Source organism: Triticum urartu, chromosome 1A (assembly GCF_056163025.1).
Source record: "Triticum urartu cultivar PI428250 chromosome 1A, HENAU_Tu73, whole genome shotgun sequence".
NCBI classification, from domain to species: Eukaryota; Viridiplantae; Streptophyta; class Magnoliopsida; order Poales; family Poaceae; genus Triticum; species Triticum urartu.
The window spans coordinates 298346099-298369509 of record NC_141873.1 but is presented as its reverse complement, the minus strand read 5'-3'; the positions used below and the strand labels follow the sequence as shown (position 1 = coordinate 298369509).

The following is a 23411-nucleotide window of genomic DNA, read 5'->3' as shown; positions in this document are numbered from 1 at the left end:
TGTCCACCCCCCCTCGCACTCTGTGCTGGTACGGTACCGGTTGATCGACGCGTCATTTGGCACAAGGGCTTGGCCGCACCTTGCACCGCAGAAATGACAACAAATCTTACGGATACAAAAAGCACCCCGTAGGAAACCGCCGGGAAGCTTCCCTCACCAGCATCATTAATGAGGTTCTCCTCAGGGCTCAGGCACTTATAAATACCACGGCGCGCGCCACATAATAAACCCACAACGAACGAACACCATCTCCATCTCCCATCCGAAAGAAGAAACAAACTAAACGGGTGCTACTGGAACTGGCATCACCATCATCATCAGATCAAAAAAGATACTTAAAAACTAGCATCACCATCTCATCCTTTACCTCTCCGGATATGCCGAACCCACGGGGAGGCCGGCTTGCGGAGGCGGGTCGGCGATGGCGCAAGGCGTTGAACGTCGTCCGGACGCTACTCCGCTGGCTCGCGCCCGTCCGCGTCCTGCCGCTGAGCGCCTCCTACGTTGCCATCGACATGAACGACGGCAATAAGCCCGACGCTGACGCTGCCACCCACATCCGCTACGAGACCCCCGGCGCGGACGTTCGCATCGACATCCTCGGCGCGGCCGCCCACTCCTTCAACTTCAAGTCCCTGGTCAAGGAGAAGCGTCAGTGCAGCTTCCGCCGCCTCGGCGGCGCCGCCGAGATCGCGGCCTTGCTCAATTCCCACCCGGAGCGGGGCATCGACGAGCGCGTCTACGACATGCGCTGCCGCAAGGCCCAACACGGCGAGAACACCTACCCCGAGTCCAAGCCCAGGGGCTTCTTCATCCACTTTAGGGACGCGCACAGGGACGTTTTCCTCGTCGCGCTCCTCGCCTGCTCCGTCATCTCCCTCGCCTTCGGCATCAAGGAGCACCGCCTCAGGGAAGGCTGCTACGACGGCACCGGCATCTTCCTGGCCGTGCTCCTTGTCTCCGGCCTATCCGCCCACAGCACCCACAATCAGGACAAGCGGGCCCACAACGACGCCAGCGATTCCGCCAAGATCACCGTCAGCCGCGACGCCGGGACGCGCGTCGTCCTCATATTCGACGTCGTCGTGGGCGACGTGGTCATACTCCACACTGGTGACACCGTGCCGGCGGACGGGGTGTTCTTGAATGGACACGATCTGCATGTGGACGAGACGGACATTACCGGCGAGCCCCAGGCGATCGAGATCAACGCCGAGAACAGCCCCTTCCTCGCCGCCGGCGTTAAGGTTATCTGCGGCCACGGCTCGATGCTCGTGACCGCCGTCGGCACCAACACCTCATGGGGCGGGCCTTGGAGCAGCCTGTCAACGATGAGCATCCACCCGGAGCCGCTACGGACTCGCGTAGAGAGTATCATTTCGACCGTCACCAAGGTCGGCCAAGCCGCCACGGTTGTCACCGTCACCGTGCTCGCCGCGCGCCACTTCACCGGCAGCGCCGCGGGGAAGCTGCCGCTACTGGACAAGGGCGTCCCGCTCGCGGTGGCGCTGATGATCACCTTCTCCATGAAGCGGGTGCTCAAGGACAACGCGCTTGTGCACCATCTGTCGGCCTTGGAGACGATGGCGTCGGTCACAGTCATCTGCATCTGCACCGGAAGGCTCACGCACAACGAGATGAAGGCCACAAATGAAGCTTGCGCGAAGGCCGGCGTCGCCGTGAAGATGCTTACCGCCGACGACATCGCCGCGAGCCGCGCGGTCGCCACGGAGTGTGGCATCATATCCAGCAACGACACCGGCGACGTCACCATCATCACTGGGCCCGAGTTCCGGAACATGCCGCACGCGCGGCAGGTCGAGAGGGTGGACGAGATCCGCGTCATTGCGATGTCGGGGCCCCTGGACAAGCTGGTGCTGGAGAAGCGGCTGAAGAAGAAGGGCCACGTGCTGGCCGAGGGCACCAACGACAAGTCTGACGAGGTGATCACGGCCATCCAGTCAGGCCGCTGCATGTACAACAATTTCCAGAAGATCATCCAGTTCTACCTCACCGTCAACATCGTGGCCACCGTGGTCGACTTCGTGGCGGCCATCACCGCATGTGATGCTCCGCTGAGCTCGGTGCAGCTCCTGTGGGTGAACCTGGCCATGGGCGCCCTGGGCGCGCTGGCCCTGGCGGCGGACACGCCCACGGACGCGCTCATGGACGGCCCGCCCATCGCCCGCACGGCCCCGCTCATCAGCGACGCCATGTGGCGCAACCTCATCGCGCAGGCGGGCTTTCAGATCGCCGTTCTGCTGGTGCTCCAGCACCTCGCCGCCCAAGACAACAAGGGCACCGTTGTCTTCAACGTGTTCATGCTCTTTCAGGTGTTCAACCAGTTCAACGTGCGCGGCGTCGAGAAGAAGAACGCCTTCGCCGGGGTGCTCAAGAACAAGATGTTCCTCGTCATCATCACCCTCATGTTTGTGCTCCAGGTGGTGACCATGGAGGTGCTCACGAGGTTCGTCGGCGCCAAGAAGCTCGGCTTGTGGCAGTGGGGTGCCTGCGTCGCCGTCGCGGCCGGGTCGTGCACCGTCGGCTGGGCCGTCAAGTTCATCCCCGTGCCGGTTGGCAGCTTGACACGCCTTGCATTCTAACGGGCGTGTTAGACTATCCGCGCGGCGGCAGTCTTCAGGAGCTCATCACAACAGCTTATAGCACGTGCATGGCCATGCAGCACTGTATATAAAAGTGTACGTGCGGCACTTAACCACGGCACACTACTAAGGAAAACATAGTAGTGGCACGAGTTTTTAGCGCGGGTGCTCGCGCTACTACTATGACGCTAAAGCTAACTCAATCTCCAGCTAACTGATAGTAGTAGCATGGACTAATCCAGCGCTACTATTAGTAACTGTATCAGTAGTGCTCTTCTGTCACACGCTATTATTAAGCAGTTTTAGCGCTTTTCCTGTCCCATGCTACCACTGTATCTTTTAACATTTTTTCTGCTTTTACCCATTTTAGTAAACTGCAATTTCACATATGGCAGATAACAATATTATTAACCACAATACCAGATACTCATATATAGTCATGCAATAGTCGGGAAGTGCATGGACGAAGCACATATGAACCCATTTTGGAAAACACATTTTGAAATGTTAAAAAATTCTGAAAAAAGATGCACACGAATATCTCCATATTCTGTGTGTAGAAAGTTCCATGGAAAAACAATTTTTTTTGTAGCCTGTGCAAAAAAGACAAAATATTGCGCCGCGAAACGCTATTTAGAAGCACTAAAATTTGTTTTTTTTACGGAGACAAAATAAAAACACTTTTTTTCACAAAATTTTGTGCCACGGACATACTTTTGCGGACATGTATGCATAAAATTTTGTTTAGAATTTTTGGACATTACAAAACGCGTTAAAAGTATATTTTTGAAAAACGGGTTCATATGTAACCGTGTGTAGGACATGATGACTCTGCACTAGTCATACAATATCATTAAGTATTATAGGTACCCATATATAGTCAACATGCATCCTTACACACATATATGGTTTATACAGTAGCATATAATAATTGATACGCAGTCTACTACGTAGTCATACAACCACACACACATATAGTTCTAGATGATATCGATGACGATCATCATCCTCAAGCCTTGGCGGTGGGTGTTCCTGATAGTAATTAGGATGGTTTGTCCGACATGAAGATTCTTGCCAACGAGGAAGCCCTTCCACCCAACTGAGCTTAAGTGTGTGTGATCATCTGTGTCCAGGCCGTACGCATAGGTGGTGACGGAGCCCCTTGCGGTAAAGCGTATTCCAGCAGAGCCTTCTTCATCAAGCTTGATACCACAACCCATAGATAGGCTCTTGGCAATTTCTAAATAAAAAAATATATCAATTAATAAGTAGGCTCGCACATACTCTTGCAAATATAGTTTTACTAAGTATAGATTTCTACACTATCAAAAGACACAGTGCTACATTTCTACTAAGCGTGAATTCTACTAATAAGTATGGATTATCTACACTATTAATAGTTCCTTAGATTCTACACTAATTAAGCATATATATCATTGGACTCTAGCTGCACTAAAACATATCATCGTTCGGATTCTATAGTAAGCATATATATCATTGGACTCTAGCTACACACTAAAGCATATATATCATCGATCGGACAATAAGCATGTCATTGGACTCTACACTAATTAAGCATGTCATCGGACTCTACACTAAAGCATATCATGGGCTAGCTTTCACACAGCATATCATTGGACTCTACACTAAGCATATCATCGGATTCACGAAGCATATCATCGGATAATTGCATTTGTAAGTATAACAATAAAGCATATCATCAAATTACTACAATAAGTATAACATACCATGACATGCCGATCAACCATGATACTTGTCAGGCGGGTCATGAATGGCACCCCGACAAAGTCAGCATGTGGTGGAATTATGTCCCATAGGTTGCACACCTCGTCCTCGCTCGGCCTCATTCTTTGAGCAAAGATGGCTTCATCAAGTGGGTCCTCATCATCTTCCTCCGTTTTGACATAAATGACAGCCAACTTGGGTCTTTCTGCTCTCAAGGAGAAGCTGATCAACTCACCACCAGTGATACCCATGTGGGTGGGGAAACAGACCCATCCATCTCCTCCAATCTGCGACATATTTCATCCTTTCTCGACCTCCATAGTGTAGGGGCCCCCAAGAGCCTCAAAGGTCACAGTGTCTCCGGTCAGCTTGTTGAATTTCAACCTCACATTGCATGGGACGATCTTTGTAAAAAAACAAAATGATATATACACAATGCATTAATGCCAATAACACTAAATACAAAAAAGTTGTTACAAGTTTCATATAATTTGTTACCGCCACATGAAGAAAACTCGGCTGGAAGTAGATGCCGAACAGCATGCCAGTTGCAAGGCTGCTAGCGCACCTTGACTTGCGCAGTCGACATAGTGGTGGTGGTGATGCCGCCATTTTTCTAAAGCAATATGAGTAAGGATGAACGATCCACTTCACAGGAAAGAAAAACAGTAACATAAAGTTCTCAATTAACTTACTAAGACCTTCTAAATAGAACCAACAGCTAGCTGGACAAGACTCACCGTTCAGAGTTGCTACACTACAATCGTTAGACAACAAGACACAACAGCTAGCTAGACAACACTTACTAACACATGTGCAAATGCCAAATCAGCCAACAAGACTCACAGTTACAAAAGCTAGCTAGCTAGAGAGCACCCTTCAGATTTGCTACACTACAATGCATCGATCTTAATCGAAAAACAGAATATTCAAGTTTAGTAACTAAAATTAACAACATGCGCATGCTTCCGTCCATCTTTTATATTTACATAAAAATCGTCAACACTACAATGCATCGATCTTAATCGAAAAACATAATGTTTACAAGAATTGCCATGTATATCACCGATCTCTAGATGAGATTCTTCCGCGAGAAGCAATTTGATGGACAATTATAGTCGTAAGATCTAGTAACATATAAGATGATAAGGTACCACCTACCAAAGTATTTCAGTGGCACCTATTGCCCAAAAAACTTTTCACAAATATCTACCAAATCAGGGTACGACCTGGCAAAACATTTCATCTAATTTGGCCCCTATTACCTAAGATAACTGATTGAAAAACAAGTGGCAAATTTGGGATTAACTTAGCACTTGCAAACCAAATACTTGTATCAAAGCCAATATCTACCGGATCACGGTACCACCTACCAAAGCATTTCAACTAAATTGGCACCTACATTTTGCCAAAAATAACTTATTACAGAAAAACAAAAGTGAAAAATATGGGATTAATTTGGAGCTTGCAAACTAAATACTTGTACCCGAGCCAATATCTCCCAAATCAGGGTACATAGCTATTAATCAAAAAAATCAGCTAAATTTGCTACAGGGGGGCACAAGAGCATGTCGGAGCAAAGGAAACCCCTCACTAGAAATCCATGTACAGAACAAATAACAATAAAAGGGTGTGTTTCTTTCCAAGCATCTAGCTAGGTCTTACCAAATCTTTAGAGGTAATGAACTACACCTCACCACGTCGCTGCCTATCCATCTGAAATTCATAAGCCCTCGGGGGGTGCTGACGAGGAGGGGGGGTAGCATGGTGACCTCGGTCGGGGGTGCTGACAAGGGGGTAGGCCGGTAACTTTCCTACGAGAGGGGGCGACGACATCGGCCGGCGAGGGGAGTGTCGTGGTTCTAAGTCTAACAGTAGATTAGGGGGTACGTAGGAGGAGGCATGATCCTAGCTACGATGAGGTTGTGCACGCAAGATTTACGAGTTTAGGCCCCTCTCAGAGGAAGTAAAAGCTCTACATCTCGGTGCCCGGAGGCGGACGACTGGATTATGCGTGAAATTACAGGGGGTGCGAACCCTTGTCTTAGTGGAGGGGGTGTCTTATATAGAGTGCACCAGGACCCCAGCCAGCCCACGTTACAAGGAGTTCAATGTACATTAAGGTGAGACGTTACTGGTAATGTCAGCAATTAAGACATATAAATGATCATTAACTCTACGGAGCGAACGCCTGACCATTGCCATCCTCAGTGACTTTAGACCTTCTGTGGTTTCTTGTATGGTCGAATGATGATATACTGGTCGAATGGAATTGGGTTATCCGAGTGGAGTTGTTGGTCGAGTGGGTTGCACTCTGAGGTGATTCCAGTCGATGGATGCTGCTGTGCTTTGAATGTCGTTGATCTTAGGGTAGTGTCCTTGGGAAGGGCATCTAGGTCAGGCCTATTACCCTACCCTAGGTACATTTCATCGTCATTAGCCCCTGAATGGATCGAGGTCTGAGGGGAGAAGAGGTTGAAGATGGTTCCGACCCAATTCTTATGCTTCGGGGGCATCTTACCTGGGTCGGTGAACCACGCTGGAACTTCAACTTTATTTTCGGTCGCCTTGATCCATTCAGAGTTTGTCGAGTGAACTTATCCTGTTATGCTTCGAGTGTTGGAGTGATATGAAATCTTGGGCGTGACTGGTTGCGCTACCATTCCCGGATCTCACGGGGTTCGAAATTTGGGGAAGCGCGCCGGACGGAGAGTGCTGCAGTAAACATGACGTATTAGGTAGGGGCGCCTCGATCTCCGCGCCGCCTTTTTCTCCACATACCGAGCACGCGGCTGTTGCAGGATTTGACAGGATCTCTCGGGCTCGCATGTCAGCCACTCGAAAGTGGACTAATAAAAGGTTCGACGGCCGGTGTGTCTGCACAACGCATCCCATTCTTCTTCTTCCCCTGCTTCTCCACCTCGTCCTCCGCCGCTCTCGACTCCACTGCTCCAGCCGCGAACAGTCCGTGGCGATGGGGAAGGACAAGATGGCGGCCCTGGAGCGCGCCAAGAAGGCGACGGCGACAGCGAGGCCGAAGGGCAAGAAGGCGAGTCGGGTGGATCTTCCTCAAGGTCTGGCCTGCCGCCCGGCTGGATCCAGGGCGACTGGATTCGATCCACAATTCAGCAAGAGGATGTGGAGGATCTGGTCGAAGGTGGCTTGATTGCCCACAGATCTTGGGGGCTGCCTGGTAACGAGACCAAGCCGCAGCCGCAGGAGGGTGAGTGCGTCCTCCTCGTGAGTCACATTGACCGTGGTTTCTCTCTGCCCCTCATCCTTTTTTCTAGGGTTTTCTGAACTTTTTTGGAGCCCAACTTCATCACTTTACCCCCAACACCGTCAAGTACCTCGTTGCATTCGTTTCCATATGTGAAAATTTCCTGGGTTGTCGACCGCACTGGGGTCTCTTCAAACACATCTTTACCTGTCGCTCCCAGTTTGTGAAAAAAGGCTAATCCGTGTGATGAGAGGACACACGTGATCCAGATGTGTGGAGGTCTAGGGATTCGGACGAGAGGCAAAAGTACTTTTCCAGCTGTGGTTCTTCCCGAGTCAATTAGAGGGTGGCAGTCAACCTGGTTTTATTGCAAGGACCAATCGACTCCTGGCCAGTCAACTGTTCTTCCTCCCTTCTTCATGGAGAGAGTCCAGCATCCCACTTCTTTGAAAGTAACTCCGACAGAGAAAGCAGTGGTGAATATGCTGATGGAATGAGTAGTCCAATTAGTCTATGACGGGGTGACTGGGATGGACTTGCTGGAGGTATTTCTCAATTGACGCATCCAGCCACTCCAGGCCCGCGATCATCCTATGTGGATGTACTCAGGTATCGAAGACACCGCTCGGATCCACCCGGAGGAGGTCACCGAGGAAACGGTGGAGAAGTGGTTGCAGGGCATCACTGGAAACAAAGACAACCCCAGGTGGTCCAGGAGAGTCCTTCCATTCAACGCTGACAATGGACCTGAAAAGGTCTGTCCTTTACTATCGAGTGTTTCTTCATTCTGACTTGTAATTGTCCTTGTGCCCGACTGATGTCTGTGCTATTCTTTGCCATGCAGGTTTACACCGAGATGTACTCGATGCCCAATGGGGAGCAGGATCAGGAAGCAGAGGCGAGCGGAGGTGAAAGCGGCGACTGGAAATCCGATGACGAAGACGGGGAGGAGATCGAGGACTCAAGCGACGGGAAGGAGGTCGACTCTCCACCTCGCACTGAAAGGCACTCCAAGCAGACCCATGATCCAGCAAGCATCCATGGCAAAGCGGTCGCGCAGACCTCGCAGTGCACTCGGACTTCCTCCCCCGTTCCGACTGAAAAGGCCCCGAAGCAACCCAAGGTTGCGGCTCCCAAACCTCGGAAGACCCTGCCTAAGATCAAGGTTGACGTTCCCATCGCCTCTGGGTAAGCATTTTGTTTTCTCTCTTTATTCAAGAGCCTCTTAAGTAGCTGTCGACTAGTTTTCTTGCTTGACCGAGTGAGTTCAGAAACTTGCAGTGCTGCTACTACTGGGACTTTCATGGATATTTACAGAGATGAAGATGATGCGGAAATGGAAGATGGTGCGACCTCCAAAGCAGGTATGACTTTGCCATCTTGCTTCTATTTTGCCAATTGATGTGTAGGCCGACTAATATCTTACGGTCGAGTCATTTGCAGCGCCGCAACATGTTATTGAACTTCCAGATGATGATGAAGATATGCCCCAGAGGCCTTCGGGAAGGAGAGGCAGGAGCTCGGGCAGGAGGGTGCCGGCCGGCAAAACAGCTCAGACGACATCAGCGCCCAAACCGGTGACCCAGTAGACTGGAGACCTCACTCGGTCCTCTGTTACTTTTGCCGATCCTGTGTCAACTGAACGTCCTCCAGCGTCGACTGCTCAAGATCCTGCTTCATCTGTGCAACTCCATACTTCAGATCCTCAGACTGTTGCGTTTGTTCCACCATCTCCGCTATTCGCATCATGTCCCAGAGGATCAGGCGAGCGCTGCTAAAGAAGCTATACGCCAAGCAGGCCTGATGATGAAGCGGATGAAGACGATGCATGAGGCCAGTCAAGCTGCCTATGACGCTAGTGCAGCTCTCCAGACCAACGTCCAAGTTAGTTGATTTCCAACTGATCTTCTGGCTTGACACTTGAAAACTGCTGCTTTATTATTCGTAAGATGTCCATGGATGAGCGTTTTCAAACCTTTTCAAGCTTTATGTGCACTTGTCATGAGTCTGCACCTGCTCACCCACTGGGTGACTTCTTTTACTTTCCAACCTTGTTACCTTGAGTCGACTTTGTCTCCAATCGAGTGTAGTTAAGTCTTGTTTATAATATATCCACTCGGTCTTGAACGGATCTCGTCGAGTGAACTCTTAAACCAGTGGGGGCACGCCAAGTGCACCCACTGGGTGTAGTCCCCGAGACCGCGGTCGACTGCGGGCAGTCCGCAATGGTCTAAGAATTGATGATGCAATTGCTTTTCTATTCGCCTATTATTTGGGTGACTGGGCTGACCAAGTCGAGTACCAAATCGAACCAGTGGGGGCACGCTAAGTGCACCCACTGGGTGTAGTCCCCGAGACTACGGTTGGATGTTTGATTCTGTAGTAGTCTTACAACTCCTTTTGTCGTAATATCCTGAACTTGTACTTCATCACTCGGAAGCAAGTTATCTTCGTTGCTGTCGACTGACATGTCTTATTCGCTGACTTCAGAAATCATGTGAGCTCGTATCCCAATTTGCTGAATTCGAGAGGAAGCAAATCCAGCTCAACCTTGACCTGGATTTGGCCAAACAAAACTTGCAGAAGGCTAAGGACGAAATAGCTGGTATGGAAGGTAAAAGCTTGCCGACTGTGAGATTGGGCTGTCTCCAGTGTCATCTTTCCATTCTTCTTTCTGAATCGAGTGTTGTCTGTTATTTTTTAGAGAAAATGAGGCAGGCTCTGGCACCAAAGGACCTTGATCTCGCAACAGCACAAAAGGAGTCACAAGAGAAAACAACACTCACCGACGAGAAGCTGGCTTCGGTCGGGACGTTAGAAGAAGACAATGCCAAGCTGAAGACTGCTCTTGCCGAAGCTAACAAGGAAGTGACACGTCTAAAGAAGGACAAGGTAGCCCTGAACGACAAGATTGAAGATCCCTCCCGGAAGAGGAATGAGCTAGAGGTAAATCTGGGGGGACTTGCCAAGAAGTTATTCCTTATGCTTGAAGGTATTTTCTCCTGCTCGACTGGTCTCTCTTGACAGTTGTTGATTCTTCACACGGCTCTTCGACTCATTATTTTGTTGTGTTGTGCATAATTTTGCCAAAACTTCGAAGAAGAGACTGGGCGGATTGAAACGAGCTTGGACCCCATCAACTCTCCTGTTAATGATAAAGCTGCCATGAACGTACTCCGATTGGAATCTCATCTTGCCAGCGTGGTGGATTATCTGCATCGACTAAAGGTGGCGGTTTCCCGAGTCTACATAGAGCTCTGGCCGAAGGAGAGGTTCCAGAATGACATTGAGTCTCTGATGACTCGACTCAACGAGATCCCCGGTTGAGTGCAAGCATGGAAGAAGTCATCCGCCCGATGTGGTGCTGATGTGGCTCTGTCTCTGGTTTGTGTCCATTGCAGAGGCCAAGGAAGAGAAGCTAGCAGCGCTCAAGGTCGCCAACACCAAGCATCGCCAGTTCCAGTCCTTCATGGAGACCTTCATTGAAGCAGCCACTCGCATTGCGGACGGGATTGACCTGGACGAATTCGTCAAGCCTGCCAGTCCTCCTCCAGTAGAGTGAACAAACTTTATGCCTTAATTAAATTTGCCTCGGAATGCCGAGTGATTTGTAACCATTAATACTCCTTCAGGCCTGATGCCCGAGCACTTTTATCTACGGTTCTAAACCTCGCGATATTTATCTGAACTTAGCTTTTCTTTGAATATGTTTGTCTTCACCTTTGCTGCTTTTGAATCTCTTGACTCCGAGTGAAACTTGATTCTTCACTCGGAACTGCCATTGAATTTGTGATGTAGCTCTGACGAGTGAGTCATGAACAAGAGCACTAGGTGTTGTGCACGACCTGCACTTCTTCATCCATGCAAATCAGGATGGAGCGCACATTGTACTTGTGACGCAGCTCCGTCAAGTGGGTCGTGGACAAGAGCACTAGGTGATGTGCACAACCTACACTTCGTCGTCCTTGCAGATCGGGATGGAGCGCACATTGTACTTGTGACGCAGCTCCGTCGAGTGGGTCATGGACAAGAGCACTAGGTGCTGTGCACGACCTGCACTTCGTCGTCCTTGCGGATCAGGATGGAGCGCACATTATACTTGTGATGTAGCTCCATCGAGTGGGTCATGGACAAGAGCACTAGGTGTTGTGCACGACCTGCACTTCGTCGTCCTTGCGGACCGGGATGGAGCACATGTTGTACTTGTGACTCGACCACTAAGGGTGGTTTTTAACTTAGGCGAGTACGAGACTGCAACTAAGCCTCCGAGTGGGAGGATTGCCTCCACTCGGTAGGATTTTAGAAACTTAGCGAGTACGGGACTATAGCTAAGCCCCTGAGTGGGAGGACTGCTCTCCACTCAGTAGGATTTTAGAAACTTAGGCGAGTACGGGAGTGCAGCTAAGCCCCCGAGTGGGAGGATTGCTCTCCACTCAGTAGGATTTTAGAAACTTAGGCGAGTACGAGACTGCAGCTAAGCCCCCGAGTGGGAGGATTGCTCTCTGTAAGTGCATCTAGTGCCACCCCTAGTTGGTTTTGGAGTATTGACGACAAACCTGGTTGAGGGACTAATGTGTTTGTGAGAATTGCAGGATAACACAGGTAGTAGTCCCTCATTGATTCAGTTTTCCTACCGGAGATGACCCCTAAAAATGTATGAAGACATTGAAGACAAAGGTGGTATGTGAAGATATTCACATTGAAGACTATGCCATGAGAAGACATCACGTGAAGACTATGGAGCGCGAAGACTTAGCTGTTTCGTCGTTTCCTTTTCTTCTATGTTGAGTCATAGGAACCACCGTACTGTTAAGTGGGGTCCCAGTGAACAAAGTCAGAGTGACTGAAGTGATGCTTAACCAAAATCCTATGTCTTCAAGCGAAGACAATGAGAGCAAATCTTATCCAGAGCTGGATGAGTCAGCTTTACTTGTAGCCCAAGTAAAGTTGTCGCGTGTGTTTGAAATCTGACCATTGGAACACGTGTCAGTTCCTTAGTGACCTAAGGTCATTTCAGACAAATCAGGTTGGGTTGCCTAGTGGCTATAAATAGCCCACCCCTACACCATAAATTGGTTGGCTGCTCAGAGTTAGTGCACGGCTTTTGTCGTGTGAGAGCAACCCACCTCGAAGCCTTTGAGAGAGAAATCCTTGTGAGGACAAAGCCCTAAACACCCAGAGCCAAAGAGTGTTAGGCATCACTGAAGTCTTCCTATCTGTGTGATCTGAAGACTTGTTACACTTGAGGACTGTGAATCCTCCAGCCGGTTAGGCATCGCGCTCTGAGCATCCAAGAGTCATTATGGATCGCTGGTGAACGAAGTCTGTGAAGGTTTGGAAGTCTCCCTTGAAGACTTACCAGAGTGATTGGGCGAGGACTGGGTGTCCTTAGCTCAAGGGGAATAAGGTGAAGACACGGTCTTCTGAGTTAAATCTCAGCCTCCCTAACCAGACGTACAGTTGTCACAACAACTGGAACTGGTCCAACAAATCATTGTCTTCAACGAGCAACTGGTTCTATCCTTCCCATCTCTTTATTTACAGTTGGTCCTTGTGAAGTCATTGCCTGTTTGCTTTATCTATTTGTCTTCACTGTGTGACTGCTTGTTCTGATTGGCTTCATACTGTCTTCCATCCTGATCCATACTGCCTAGCTGCTATTAGTCTTTGTGCTTTCACTTCATTGAATACTTGATTATGGCTTGCCTAGTGTAGTCTACCTTCCGCTGCATGTTAATAGGTTCATTTCTATTGATTATCTTCGAAACTTCCATGTTTTGAAGACTTTCATAAAAATCACCTATTCACCCCCCTCTAGTCGATCACTAGCACTTTTAATTGGTATCAGAGCAAGGCACTCCCTTGTTCTGTGTGATTCGGTTTAACCACCTGGAGTTTTAGCTATGTCGACTGCAGGGATAATCAAAGTCTTCGCTGCGTGCCCCGTCTTCGATGGAACTGAATATCCCTACTGGAAGAATAAGATGCGCATGCATCTTGAAGCCATTGATGTCGACTTCTGGTGTGTCGTCAAGAATGGCGTCCCCGAGGCTGGTGAAGGTGTCACCGCTGCTGATGTCAAGATGTTCGTTCAATTGGATTCCACTGCCAAGAACATCATCTGTGGTCATCTAACCAAAGGGCAATATGGCCGTGTGAGTGCTCTGGAAACATCTAAGCTAGTCTGGGACTGGCTGTCCAAGGTCAACGAAGGCGTCTCAACCCAGAGATATCAAAGGATCAGTGTCCTTCGCAACCTCTTCAACCGCTTCAAGAGAAACGACAATGAGAATGTTCAGCTCACGTTTGATCTCCTCACTGACATCACAAATGAGCTTCAAGCTCTCGGCGCTACTAAGATCACCAAGCATGAAATCGTCAAGACACTCCTGAGATCACCTGACAGCTCGTTTGACACCCTAGCCCTAATGATTCAAGAACGCCCTGACTTCAAGAGACTCGATCCTCCTGACATACTTTAAAGGCTCAACACACATGATTTTCATCTTTCTGAGAAAAGAGATATCTATGGTCCCAACTATGGCCGAACTCGTGCCTTGAAGGCAAAAGCTGTTTCCTCATCTGAAGAAGAATCTGATTGTAGTTCCGATGATCCTGAAGACATTGGAAGGGAGCTTGCTATGCTTGTGAAGAAGTTCCAAAAATTCACCAAGAAGAAAGGCTTCAGAAAGTCTTCACGGTCCAGCTCAAGGAATGATGAAGCTTCTGCTCATGACTACAAGAAGAGAACATGCCAGAAGTGCAAGAAACCTGGTCACTACATCTCTGAGTGTCTGCAGTGGGACAATGAGAACAAGAAGAAGAAGAAGAAGAGCAAGGAATATGATTCCGACGACAAGAAGAAGAAGAAATACTCAAAGTCTTCTTCCAAGTCTTCCTCAAAGTCTTCATCACACAAGAAGAGCTCATCTGGCAAGGCTCGTGCGTTTGTTGGAAAGGAAATGGATTCAGAGGAGGAGTCTTCTTCTGAGGAGGCAGAGGTGGAGTCTGAGGAGGAGTCTGATTCTGGCGTTGCAAGTCTGGCTACAGCCTACGTTGCCAAGTCCATCTTCAACACTGAAGACAATGACTTCATCACCGACGCCGATGCTAATGACAAGGACAACTCCGCTCCCACCTATTGCTTCATGGCACGTGGTGCCAAGGTAAACTCATGCAATACTCACTATCAAACATCCAGTGAAGATGACTCTGATTGTAATTCCAAACCCAGCTACAAAACACTTGCTAAAATTGCAACTGAACAAGAGAAAGCTATGGAACATATTCAAAAATGGTTAGACAAAAGCGATGACCTGTTGGACACTGAAATGACTCGATCTTAGTCCTTAATTGAAGACATAAAAAATCTTCATGTTATGTATGAGGAACTTGAAAGTTGTCATGAAACGCTCTCAACAACTCATGAAAAGCTTTCCTACGATTATCTTCAAAGGAAGCAAGAACTTGAGAAATTGAGAGTGGCTCATGAAGATCTTCAAAAGGAAAATGAGTCACTTCGCGCTGAACAGGTCAGTCCCGCTCAGGAAGGATTTGAACCACCATGTATTAAATGCCTTGAGCGTGATAATGCTACTTCTGTTGCTGAATGTTCTACTACTGCTACTATTGCAATATCTTCAACTGTTGATGTGGAAACTAACCCCTCTGCTGAGGATGCCACTGCTATTGCTGATGAGAATGCTAGGTTGAAGACATTGCTTGAAACAGGGATGTACAAAAGTCTAAAAGGGCATCAGACACTATGTGATGTCCTCAAAAGGCAGATTCTGAACCGAAACCCTAGGAAAGAGGGTGTTGGGTTCGAAAGGAAAATGAATGTTGATGGCTCTTACTGGAAACCTGAGCAGTACCCCAAAACCACATGGGTTGCTGCAAAGGAACCTTCAGTGGATCCATCCACCATATCTGGCTTCACTTGTGCTAATCCCATCATTATTGATGAATCCTTTGATGCAAACTATAAACTATTTAAGAATCAGAATGGTGAAGTGTTTGCCAGGTATATTGGTACTAACTCAAGGAATGGGCCACCTATGAAGAAATTCTGGGTGCCGAAAAGGTGTCTGGAGAATCTTCCTGTGAATGTCGTCATGACACCACAAGGGAAGAAGACAAACCCCAGACCACAGGCTTCATATGGTCCAAAGGCTTCATACAGATAGAGGACTCACCTGAGTCACACTAACACAAATGTTTTGTAGGGAAACCATACTCAGGCCTATGAATATGAGGGTGTTTCATCAAACCGCCATGTTCATAAGACCCAGAACTACTCTGGTTATTCTTATGAGTACTATTCTCCACCTGCAAGACTATTTGCTAGGGCTCCAAAGCCAAAGTTCTCAGATGCTGCACTTAGACTCATTGCTTCAAAGCCACCCTTGAAGATGTGGGTGGCTAAGAAAGCTTAACTCTCTTTTGCAGGGAAAGGTCTCCAGCCGAAAATCAAATGCGTCTGAAGCTATTGCTGGGGAACTAAAACATCTTGCAGGGCGCAAGATCAAATGCCCAAATGGTCTTCTTATATTTTTTGTTCCTGAGTCGCTTGCTACTTGTCCTATCAGTCCTAACCTTGATCTAAGCTTTAATAACCCTCTTGCTCGTCAAATGTTTATGCTTCACAATGCTCTTCGTGAAGCCTATCCCCCTAACTGCATTGTAGGGTATGACACCAGCTGCTTCAGAATGGATTATTGATAGTGGATGTACTAATCACATGACTGGCAAACGAAGTCTTCTCATGGAGTCAACCCTACGTCCATCTGACAAAAGTCACATCACATTTGCTGATACTGGTAAAAGCAAGGTATTGGGTCTAGGTAGAGTTGCAATCTCAAAGGATCAGCACATGGATAAAGTGATGCTTGTTGAATCCCTTGGTTTCAACTTAATGTCTGTCTCAATGCTTTGCGATTTGAACATGATTGTGATATTTGGAAAATATCGTTGCCCTGTTCTAATGGAATCTGACAAGTCTCTAGTCTTTGAAGGGTATCGGAAGGATGATTTGTACATGATAGATTTCTCAGCAGGACCACAACTTGCCGTATGTCTTCTTGCAAAAGCTTCAGAATGCTGGCTCTGGCATCGGAGGTTAGGGCATGCTGGCATGAGGAACTTGCATACTCTTGCAAAGAAGAAACACGTCATAGGCATCGAGGGCGTCAAGTTCAAGAAGGATCACTTATGCGGTGCCTACGAAGCTGGAAAGATGACGAGGGCCAAGCATCCCTTGAAGACAATCATGACAACGACTCAACCCTTCGAACTGCTACACATGGACCTCTTCGACCCTACTGACTACTCTACCCTTACTACTACTGCTTGTCCCTATGGCTTCGTCATTGTTGATGATTATTCAAGATATACATGGGTGCATATAGTCCTCTACAAGACTGAAGTGCAGGATGTCTTCAGACGCTTCGCCAATCGAGCCATGAACAACTATGACGTCAAGATCAAGCACATCAGGAGTGACAATGGCACTGAATTCAAGAACACCGGCCTCGACACTTATGTTGATACATTGGGCATCACTCATGAGTTCTCAGTTCCGTACACGCCGTAGCAGAATGGCATCGTGGAACGCAAGGACAGAACACTCATTGAGATGGTTCGGACGATGCTCGATGAATACAAGACACCAAGAAAGTTCTGGCCTGAAGCTATTGATACTGCATGCCATGTCATCAACCGTGTTTATCTTCACAAGCTTCTGAAGAAAACATCCTATGAACTTCTCACTGGTAAGAAGCCAAATGTCAGTTACTTCAGAGTATTTGGTGCTAGGTGCTGGATCAAGGATCCACATCACACTTCAAAATTTGCACCGAAAGCACATGAAGGTTTTATTCTTGGTTACGGAAAGGATTCGCACTCCTACAGAGTCTTCAACCTCTTTCACTATAAAGTGGTTGAAACTGTGGATGTGCGGTTCGATGAGACTAACGGCTCGCAAAGAGAGCACCTGCCAAATGTGCTAGATGAAATTCCACCCAGTGAATCCATCAAGCTTATGTGAACTGGAGAAATCATACCGTCTGAAGTACAGCCTGAAGAGGAACTTATCATCTCTGCACCTAATCAACCTGGAGACAATGCTCAGCGTGAAGACAATCCTTCAAACGATGACAATGATCAGCAAGAGCAAAATCTTCGTCCAGTTCATCCTCGTGTTGCAAATGAAGTACATATTGAGAAGATAATTGATAGCATCAATGCACCTGGTCCACTCACTCATTCAAGGGCAACACAACTAGAAAATTTATGTGGGCACTTTGCATTCGTCTCAATACCTGAACCCAAGAAAGTTGATGAAGCCTTCATGGAACCTGAATAATGTAAAACATCCTGACATGGTTTACAAGCTCAACAAGGCACTGTATGGCCTCAAACAAGCCCCTCGTGCTTGGTATGACACACTCAAAGACTTCCTGAAGAGCAAAGGCTTCAAACCTGGTTCCCTGGATCCCACACTCTTCACGAAGACATATGATGGTGAACTATTTGTGTGCCAAATATATGTGGATGACATTATCTTCGGCTGCACTAATCAGAAATACAGTGATGAGTTTGGATACATGATGCAAGAGCAATATCAGATGTCCATGATGGGTGAGTTGAAGTTCTTCCTTGGTCTTCAAATACGGCATCAACGCAACGGCTGTTGGGTAACGTAGCATAAATTCTTTTTTTTCCTACGCGTCACGAAGATCTATCTATGGAGTCATCTAGCAACGAGGGAGGAGTGGATCTACATACCCTTGTAGATCACACGCGGAAGCGTTCAAGAGAACGGGGTTGATGGAGTCGTACTTGTCGTGATCCAAATCACCGATGATCCTAGCGCCGAACGGACGGCACCTCCGTGTTCAACACACGTACGGAGCAGAGACGTCTCCTCCTTCTTGATCCAGCAAGGGGGGAGGAGAGGTTGATGGAGATCCAGCAGCACGACGGCATGGTGGTGGAAGTAGCGGGATTCCAACAGGGCTTCACCAAGCGCTGTGGGAGGAGGAAGATGTGTCATGGGAGGGAGAGGGAGGCGCCAGGGCTTAGATATGGTTGTCCTCCTTTTCCCCACTATATATAGGGCCAAGGGAGAGGGGGGAGGCGCAGCCCTTGCCCCTTCCTCCAAGGAAGGGTGCGGCCAAGGGGGGAGGAGTCCATCCTCCCCAAGGCACCTCGGAGGTGCCTTCCCCCTTTAGGACTCTCCCTTTTCCTCTACTCTTGGCGCATGGGCCTCTTGGGGCTGGTGCCCTTGGCCCATGTAGTCCAAGGCGCACCCCCTACAGCCCATGTGGCCCCCCGGGGCAGGTGGCCCCACCCGGTGGACCCCTGGGACCCTTCCGGTGGTCCCGGTACAATACCGGTGACCCCGAAACTTGTCCCAATGGCCGAAACAGCACTTCCTATATATAATTCTTTACCTCCGGACCATTCCGGAACTCCTCGTGACTTTCGCGATCTCATCCGGGACTCCGAACAACTTTCGGGTTACCGCATACTAATATCTCTATAACCCTAGCATCACCGAACCTTAAGTGTGTAGACCCTACGGGTTCGGGAGACATGCAGACATGACCGAGATGACTCTCCGGTCAATAACCAACAGCGGGATCTGGATACCCATGTTGGCTCCCACATGTTCCACGATGATCTCATCGGATGAACCACGATGTCAAGGACTTAATCAATCCCGTATACAATTCCCTTTGTCTAGCGGTACGATACTTGCCCGAGATTCGATCGTCGGTATCCCGATACCTTGTTCAATCTCGTTACCGGCAAGTGTCTTTACTCGTTCCGTAAAACATCATCCCGTGATCAACTCCTTGATCACATGGTGCACATTATGATGATGTCCTACCGAGTGGGTCCAGAGATACCTCTCCGTTTACACGGAGTGACAAATCCCAGTCTCGATTCGTGCCAACCCAACAGACACTTTCGGAGATACCCGTAGTGCACCTTTATAGTCACCCAGTTACGTTTTGATGTTTGGTACACCCAAAGCACTCCTACGGTATCCGGGAGTTGCACAATCTCATGGTCTAAGGAAATGATACTTGACATTAGAAAAGCTTTAGCATACGAACTACACGATCTAGTGCTATGCTTAGGATTGGGTCTTGTCCATCACATCATTCTCCTAATGATGTGATCCCGTTATCAACGACATCCAATGTCCATGGTTAGGAAACCGTAACCATCTATTGATCAACGAGCTAGTCAACTAGAGGCTTACTAGGGACATGGTGTTGTCTATGTATCCACACATGTATCTGAGTTTCCTATCAATACAATTATAGCATGGATAATAAACGATTATCATGAACAAGGAAATATAATAATCAATTTATTATTGCCTCTAGGGCATATTTCCAACAGTCTCCCACTTGCACTAGAGTCAATAATCTAGTTCACATCGATATGTGATTAACACTCAAGGTCACATCCCCATGTGACTAACACCCAAAGAGTTTACTAGAGTCAATAATCTAGTTCACATTTACCATGTGATTAACACTCGATGAGTTCTGGGTTTGATCATGTTATTCTTGTGAGAGAGGTTATAGTCAACGGGTCTGAACCTTTCAGATCCGTGTGTGCTTTACAAATCTCTATGTCATCTCCTAGATGTAGCTACCACGTTCTATTTGGAGCTATTCCAAATAACTGTTCTACTATACGAATCCAGTTTACTACTCAGAATAATCTGGATTAGTGTCAAAGTTTGCATCGGCGTATCCCTTTACGACGAACTCTTTTACCACCTCCATAATCGAGAAAATTCCTTAGTCCACTAGTTACTAAGGATAACTTTGACCGCTGTCCTGTGATCCATTCTTGGATCACTCTTGTACCCCTTGACTGACTCATGGCAAGGCACACTTCAGGTGCGGTACACAGCATAGCATACTGTAGAGGCTACGTCTTAAGCATAGGGGACGACCTTCGTCCTTTCTCTCTATTCTGCCGTGGTCGAGCTTTAAGTCTTAACTTCATACCTTACAACTCAGGCAAGAACTCCTTCTTTGACTGATCCATCTTGAACACCTTCAAGATCATGTCAAGAAATGTGCTCATTTGAAAGTACCATTAAGTGTTCTGGTCTATCCTTATAGATCTTGATGCTCAATGCTCAAGTAGCTTAATCCAGGCTTTCCATTGAAAAACACTTTCCAAATAACCCTATATGCTTTCCAGAAATTCTACGTCACTTCTGATCAACAATATGTCAACAACATATACTTATCAGAAATTCTATAGTGCTCCCACTCACTTCTTTGGAAATACAAGTTTCTCATAAACTTTGTATACACCAAAATCTTTGATCATCTCATCAAAGCATACATTCCAACTCCGAGATGCCTACTCCAGTCCTTAGAAGGATTGCTGGAGCTTTGCATACTTATTAGCATATTTCAGGATTGACAAAACCTTCCGGTTGTATCACATACAACCTTTCCTCATAAATCGTCGAGGAAACAATGTTCTGACATCCTATCTGCAAGATTTCATAAATAATGTAGTAATCGCTAATATAATTCCAACAGACTCTTAGCATCGCTACGAGTGAGAAAGTCCCATCGCAGTCAACTCCTTGAACTTGTCGGAAAACATCTTAACGACAAGTCGAGCTTTCTTAATGGTGACATTTACCATCATTGTCCGTCTTTCTTTTAAAATCCATATGTACTCAATAGCCTCACGACCATCGAGCTGTTCTGTCAAAGTCTACACTTTGTTTCCATACATGGATCCTCTCTCGGATTTTATGGCCTCGAGCCATTTATCGGAATCTGGGCCCACCATCGCTTCTCCATAGCTTGTAGGTTTATTGTTGTCTAGCAACATGACTTCCAAGACAGGATTACGTACCACTCTGAAGTAGTACGCATCCTTGTCATCCCACGAGGTTTGGTAGTGACTTGATCTGAAGTTTCATGATCGCTATCATAAGCTTCCACTTCAATTGGTGTAGGTGCCACAGGAACAACTTCCTGTGCCCTGCCACAGCCACACACTAGTTGAAGAGACGGTTCAATAACCTCATCAAGTCTCCACCATCCTCTCACTCAATTCTTTCGAGAGAAACTTTTCCTCGAGAAAGGACCCGATTCTAGAAACAATCCCTTAGTGCTTTCGGATCTGAGACAGGAGGTATACCCAACTGTTTTGGGTGTCCTATGAAGATGCATTTACCCGCTTTGGGTTCGAGCTTATCAGCCTGAAACTTTTTCACATAAGCGTCGCAGCCCCAAACTTTTAAGAAATGACAGCTTAGGTTTCTCTAAACCATAGTTCATACGGTGTCATCTCATCGGAATTACGTGGTGCCCTATTTAAAGTGAATGTGGTTGTCTCTAATGCCTAACCCATAAACTATTGTGGTAATTCGATAAGAGACATCATGGTATGCATCATATCCAATAGGGTGCAGTTATGATGTTCGGACACACCATCACATTATGGTGTTCCAGGCTGTATTAGTTGTGAAACAATTTCCACAATGTCTTAATTCTGTGCCAAACTCGTAATTCAGATATTCATCTCTATGATCATATCATAGATATTTTATCCTCTTGTCACGACGATCTTCAACTTCACCCTGAAATTACTTGAACCTTTCAATAATTCAGACTCGTGATTCATCAAGTAAATATACTTAGCATCTACTCAAATCATCTGTGAAGTAAGAATATAACGATATCCACTACATGCCTCGGCACTCATTGGACTGCACACATCAAAATGTATTACTTCCAACAAGTTGCTTCCTAGTTCCATTTTACTGAAACTGAGGCTTTCAGTCATCTTGCCCAAGTGGTATGATTTGCATGTCTCAAGTGATTCAAAACCAAGTGAGTCTAAACGGTCCATTTGCATGGAGTTTCTTCATGCAAATACACCAATAGACATGGTTCGCATGTCTCAAACTTTTCAAAAACGAGTGAGCCCAAAGATCCATCAACATGGAGCTTCTTCATGCGTTTTATACCGATATGACTTACGTGGCAGTGCCACAAGTAGGTGGTACTATCATTACTATCTTATATCTTTTGGCATGAACATGTGTATCACTACGATCGAGATTCAATAAACCATTCATTTTAGGTGTAAGACCATCGAAGGTATTATTCAAATAAACAGAGTAACCATTATTCTCCTTAAATGAATAACCGTATTGCGATAGAAGTAATCCAATCATGTCTATGCTCAACGCAAACACCAAATAACAATTATTTAGGTTTAACCCCAATCTCGATGGTAGAGGGAGCGTGCGATGCTTGATCATATCAACATTGGAAACACTTCCAACACATATCGTCAGCTCACCTTTAGCTAGTCTCCGTTTATTCCGTAGCTTTTATTTCAAGTTACTAACACTTAGCAACCGAACCGGTATCTAATACCCTGGTGCTACTAGGAGTACTAGTAAAGTACACATTAACATAATGTATATCCAATATACTTCTATCGACCTTGCCAGCCTTCTTATCTACCAAGTATCTAGGGTAATTCTGCTCCAGTGGCTATTCCCTTTATTACAGAAGCACTTAGTCTCGGGTTTGGGTTCAACCTTGGGTTTCTTCACTAGAGCAGCAGCTGATTTGCCGTTTCATGAAGTATCCCTTTGTTCCCTTGCCCTTCTTGAAACTAGTGGTTTCACCAACCATCAACAATTGATGCTCCTTCTTGATTTCTACTTTCGCGGTGTCAAACATCGCGAATATCTCAAGGATCATCATATATGTCCCTTATATATCATAGTTCATCACGAAGCTCTAGCAGCTTGGTGGTAATGACTTCGG

At 47.1% G+C, this 23411-nt stretch overlaps 1 protein-coding gene across 1 annotated transcript; it reads left to right on the top strand.

Moving 5' to 3' along the window:
• Nucleotides 1-238: 238 nt before the first annotated feature.
• Nucleotides 239-3012, top strand: LOC125532845 (calcium-transporting ATPase 7, plasma membrane-type-like). Its single transcript, XM_048696734.2, has one exon. The coding sequence runs from the start codon at nucleotides 378-380 to the stop codon at nucleotides 2601-2603; it is 2226 nt and encodes a 741-aa protein (XP_048552691.1). The 5' UTR covers nucleotides 239-377; the 3' UTR covers nucleotides 2604-3012.
• The last annotated feature ends 20399 nt before the right edge of the window (nucleotides 3013-23411 follow it).

Bases quoted from the DNA above. Each gene is read 5' to 3' on its own strand.
- LOC125532845 (XM_048696734.2), top strand. From the start codon at position 378: ATGCCGAACCCACGGGGAGGCCGGCTTGCGGAGGCGGGTCGGCGATGG.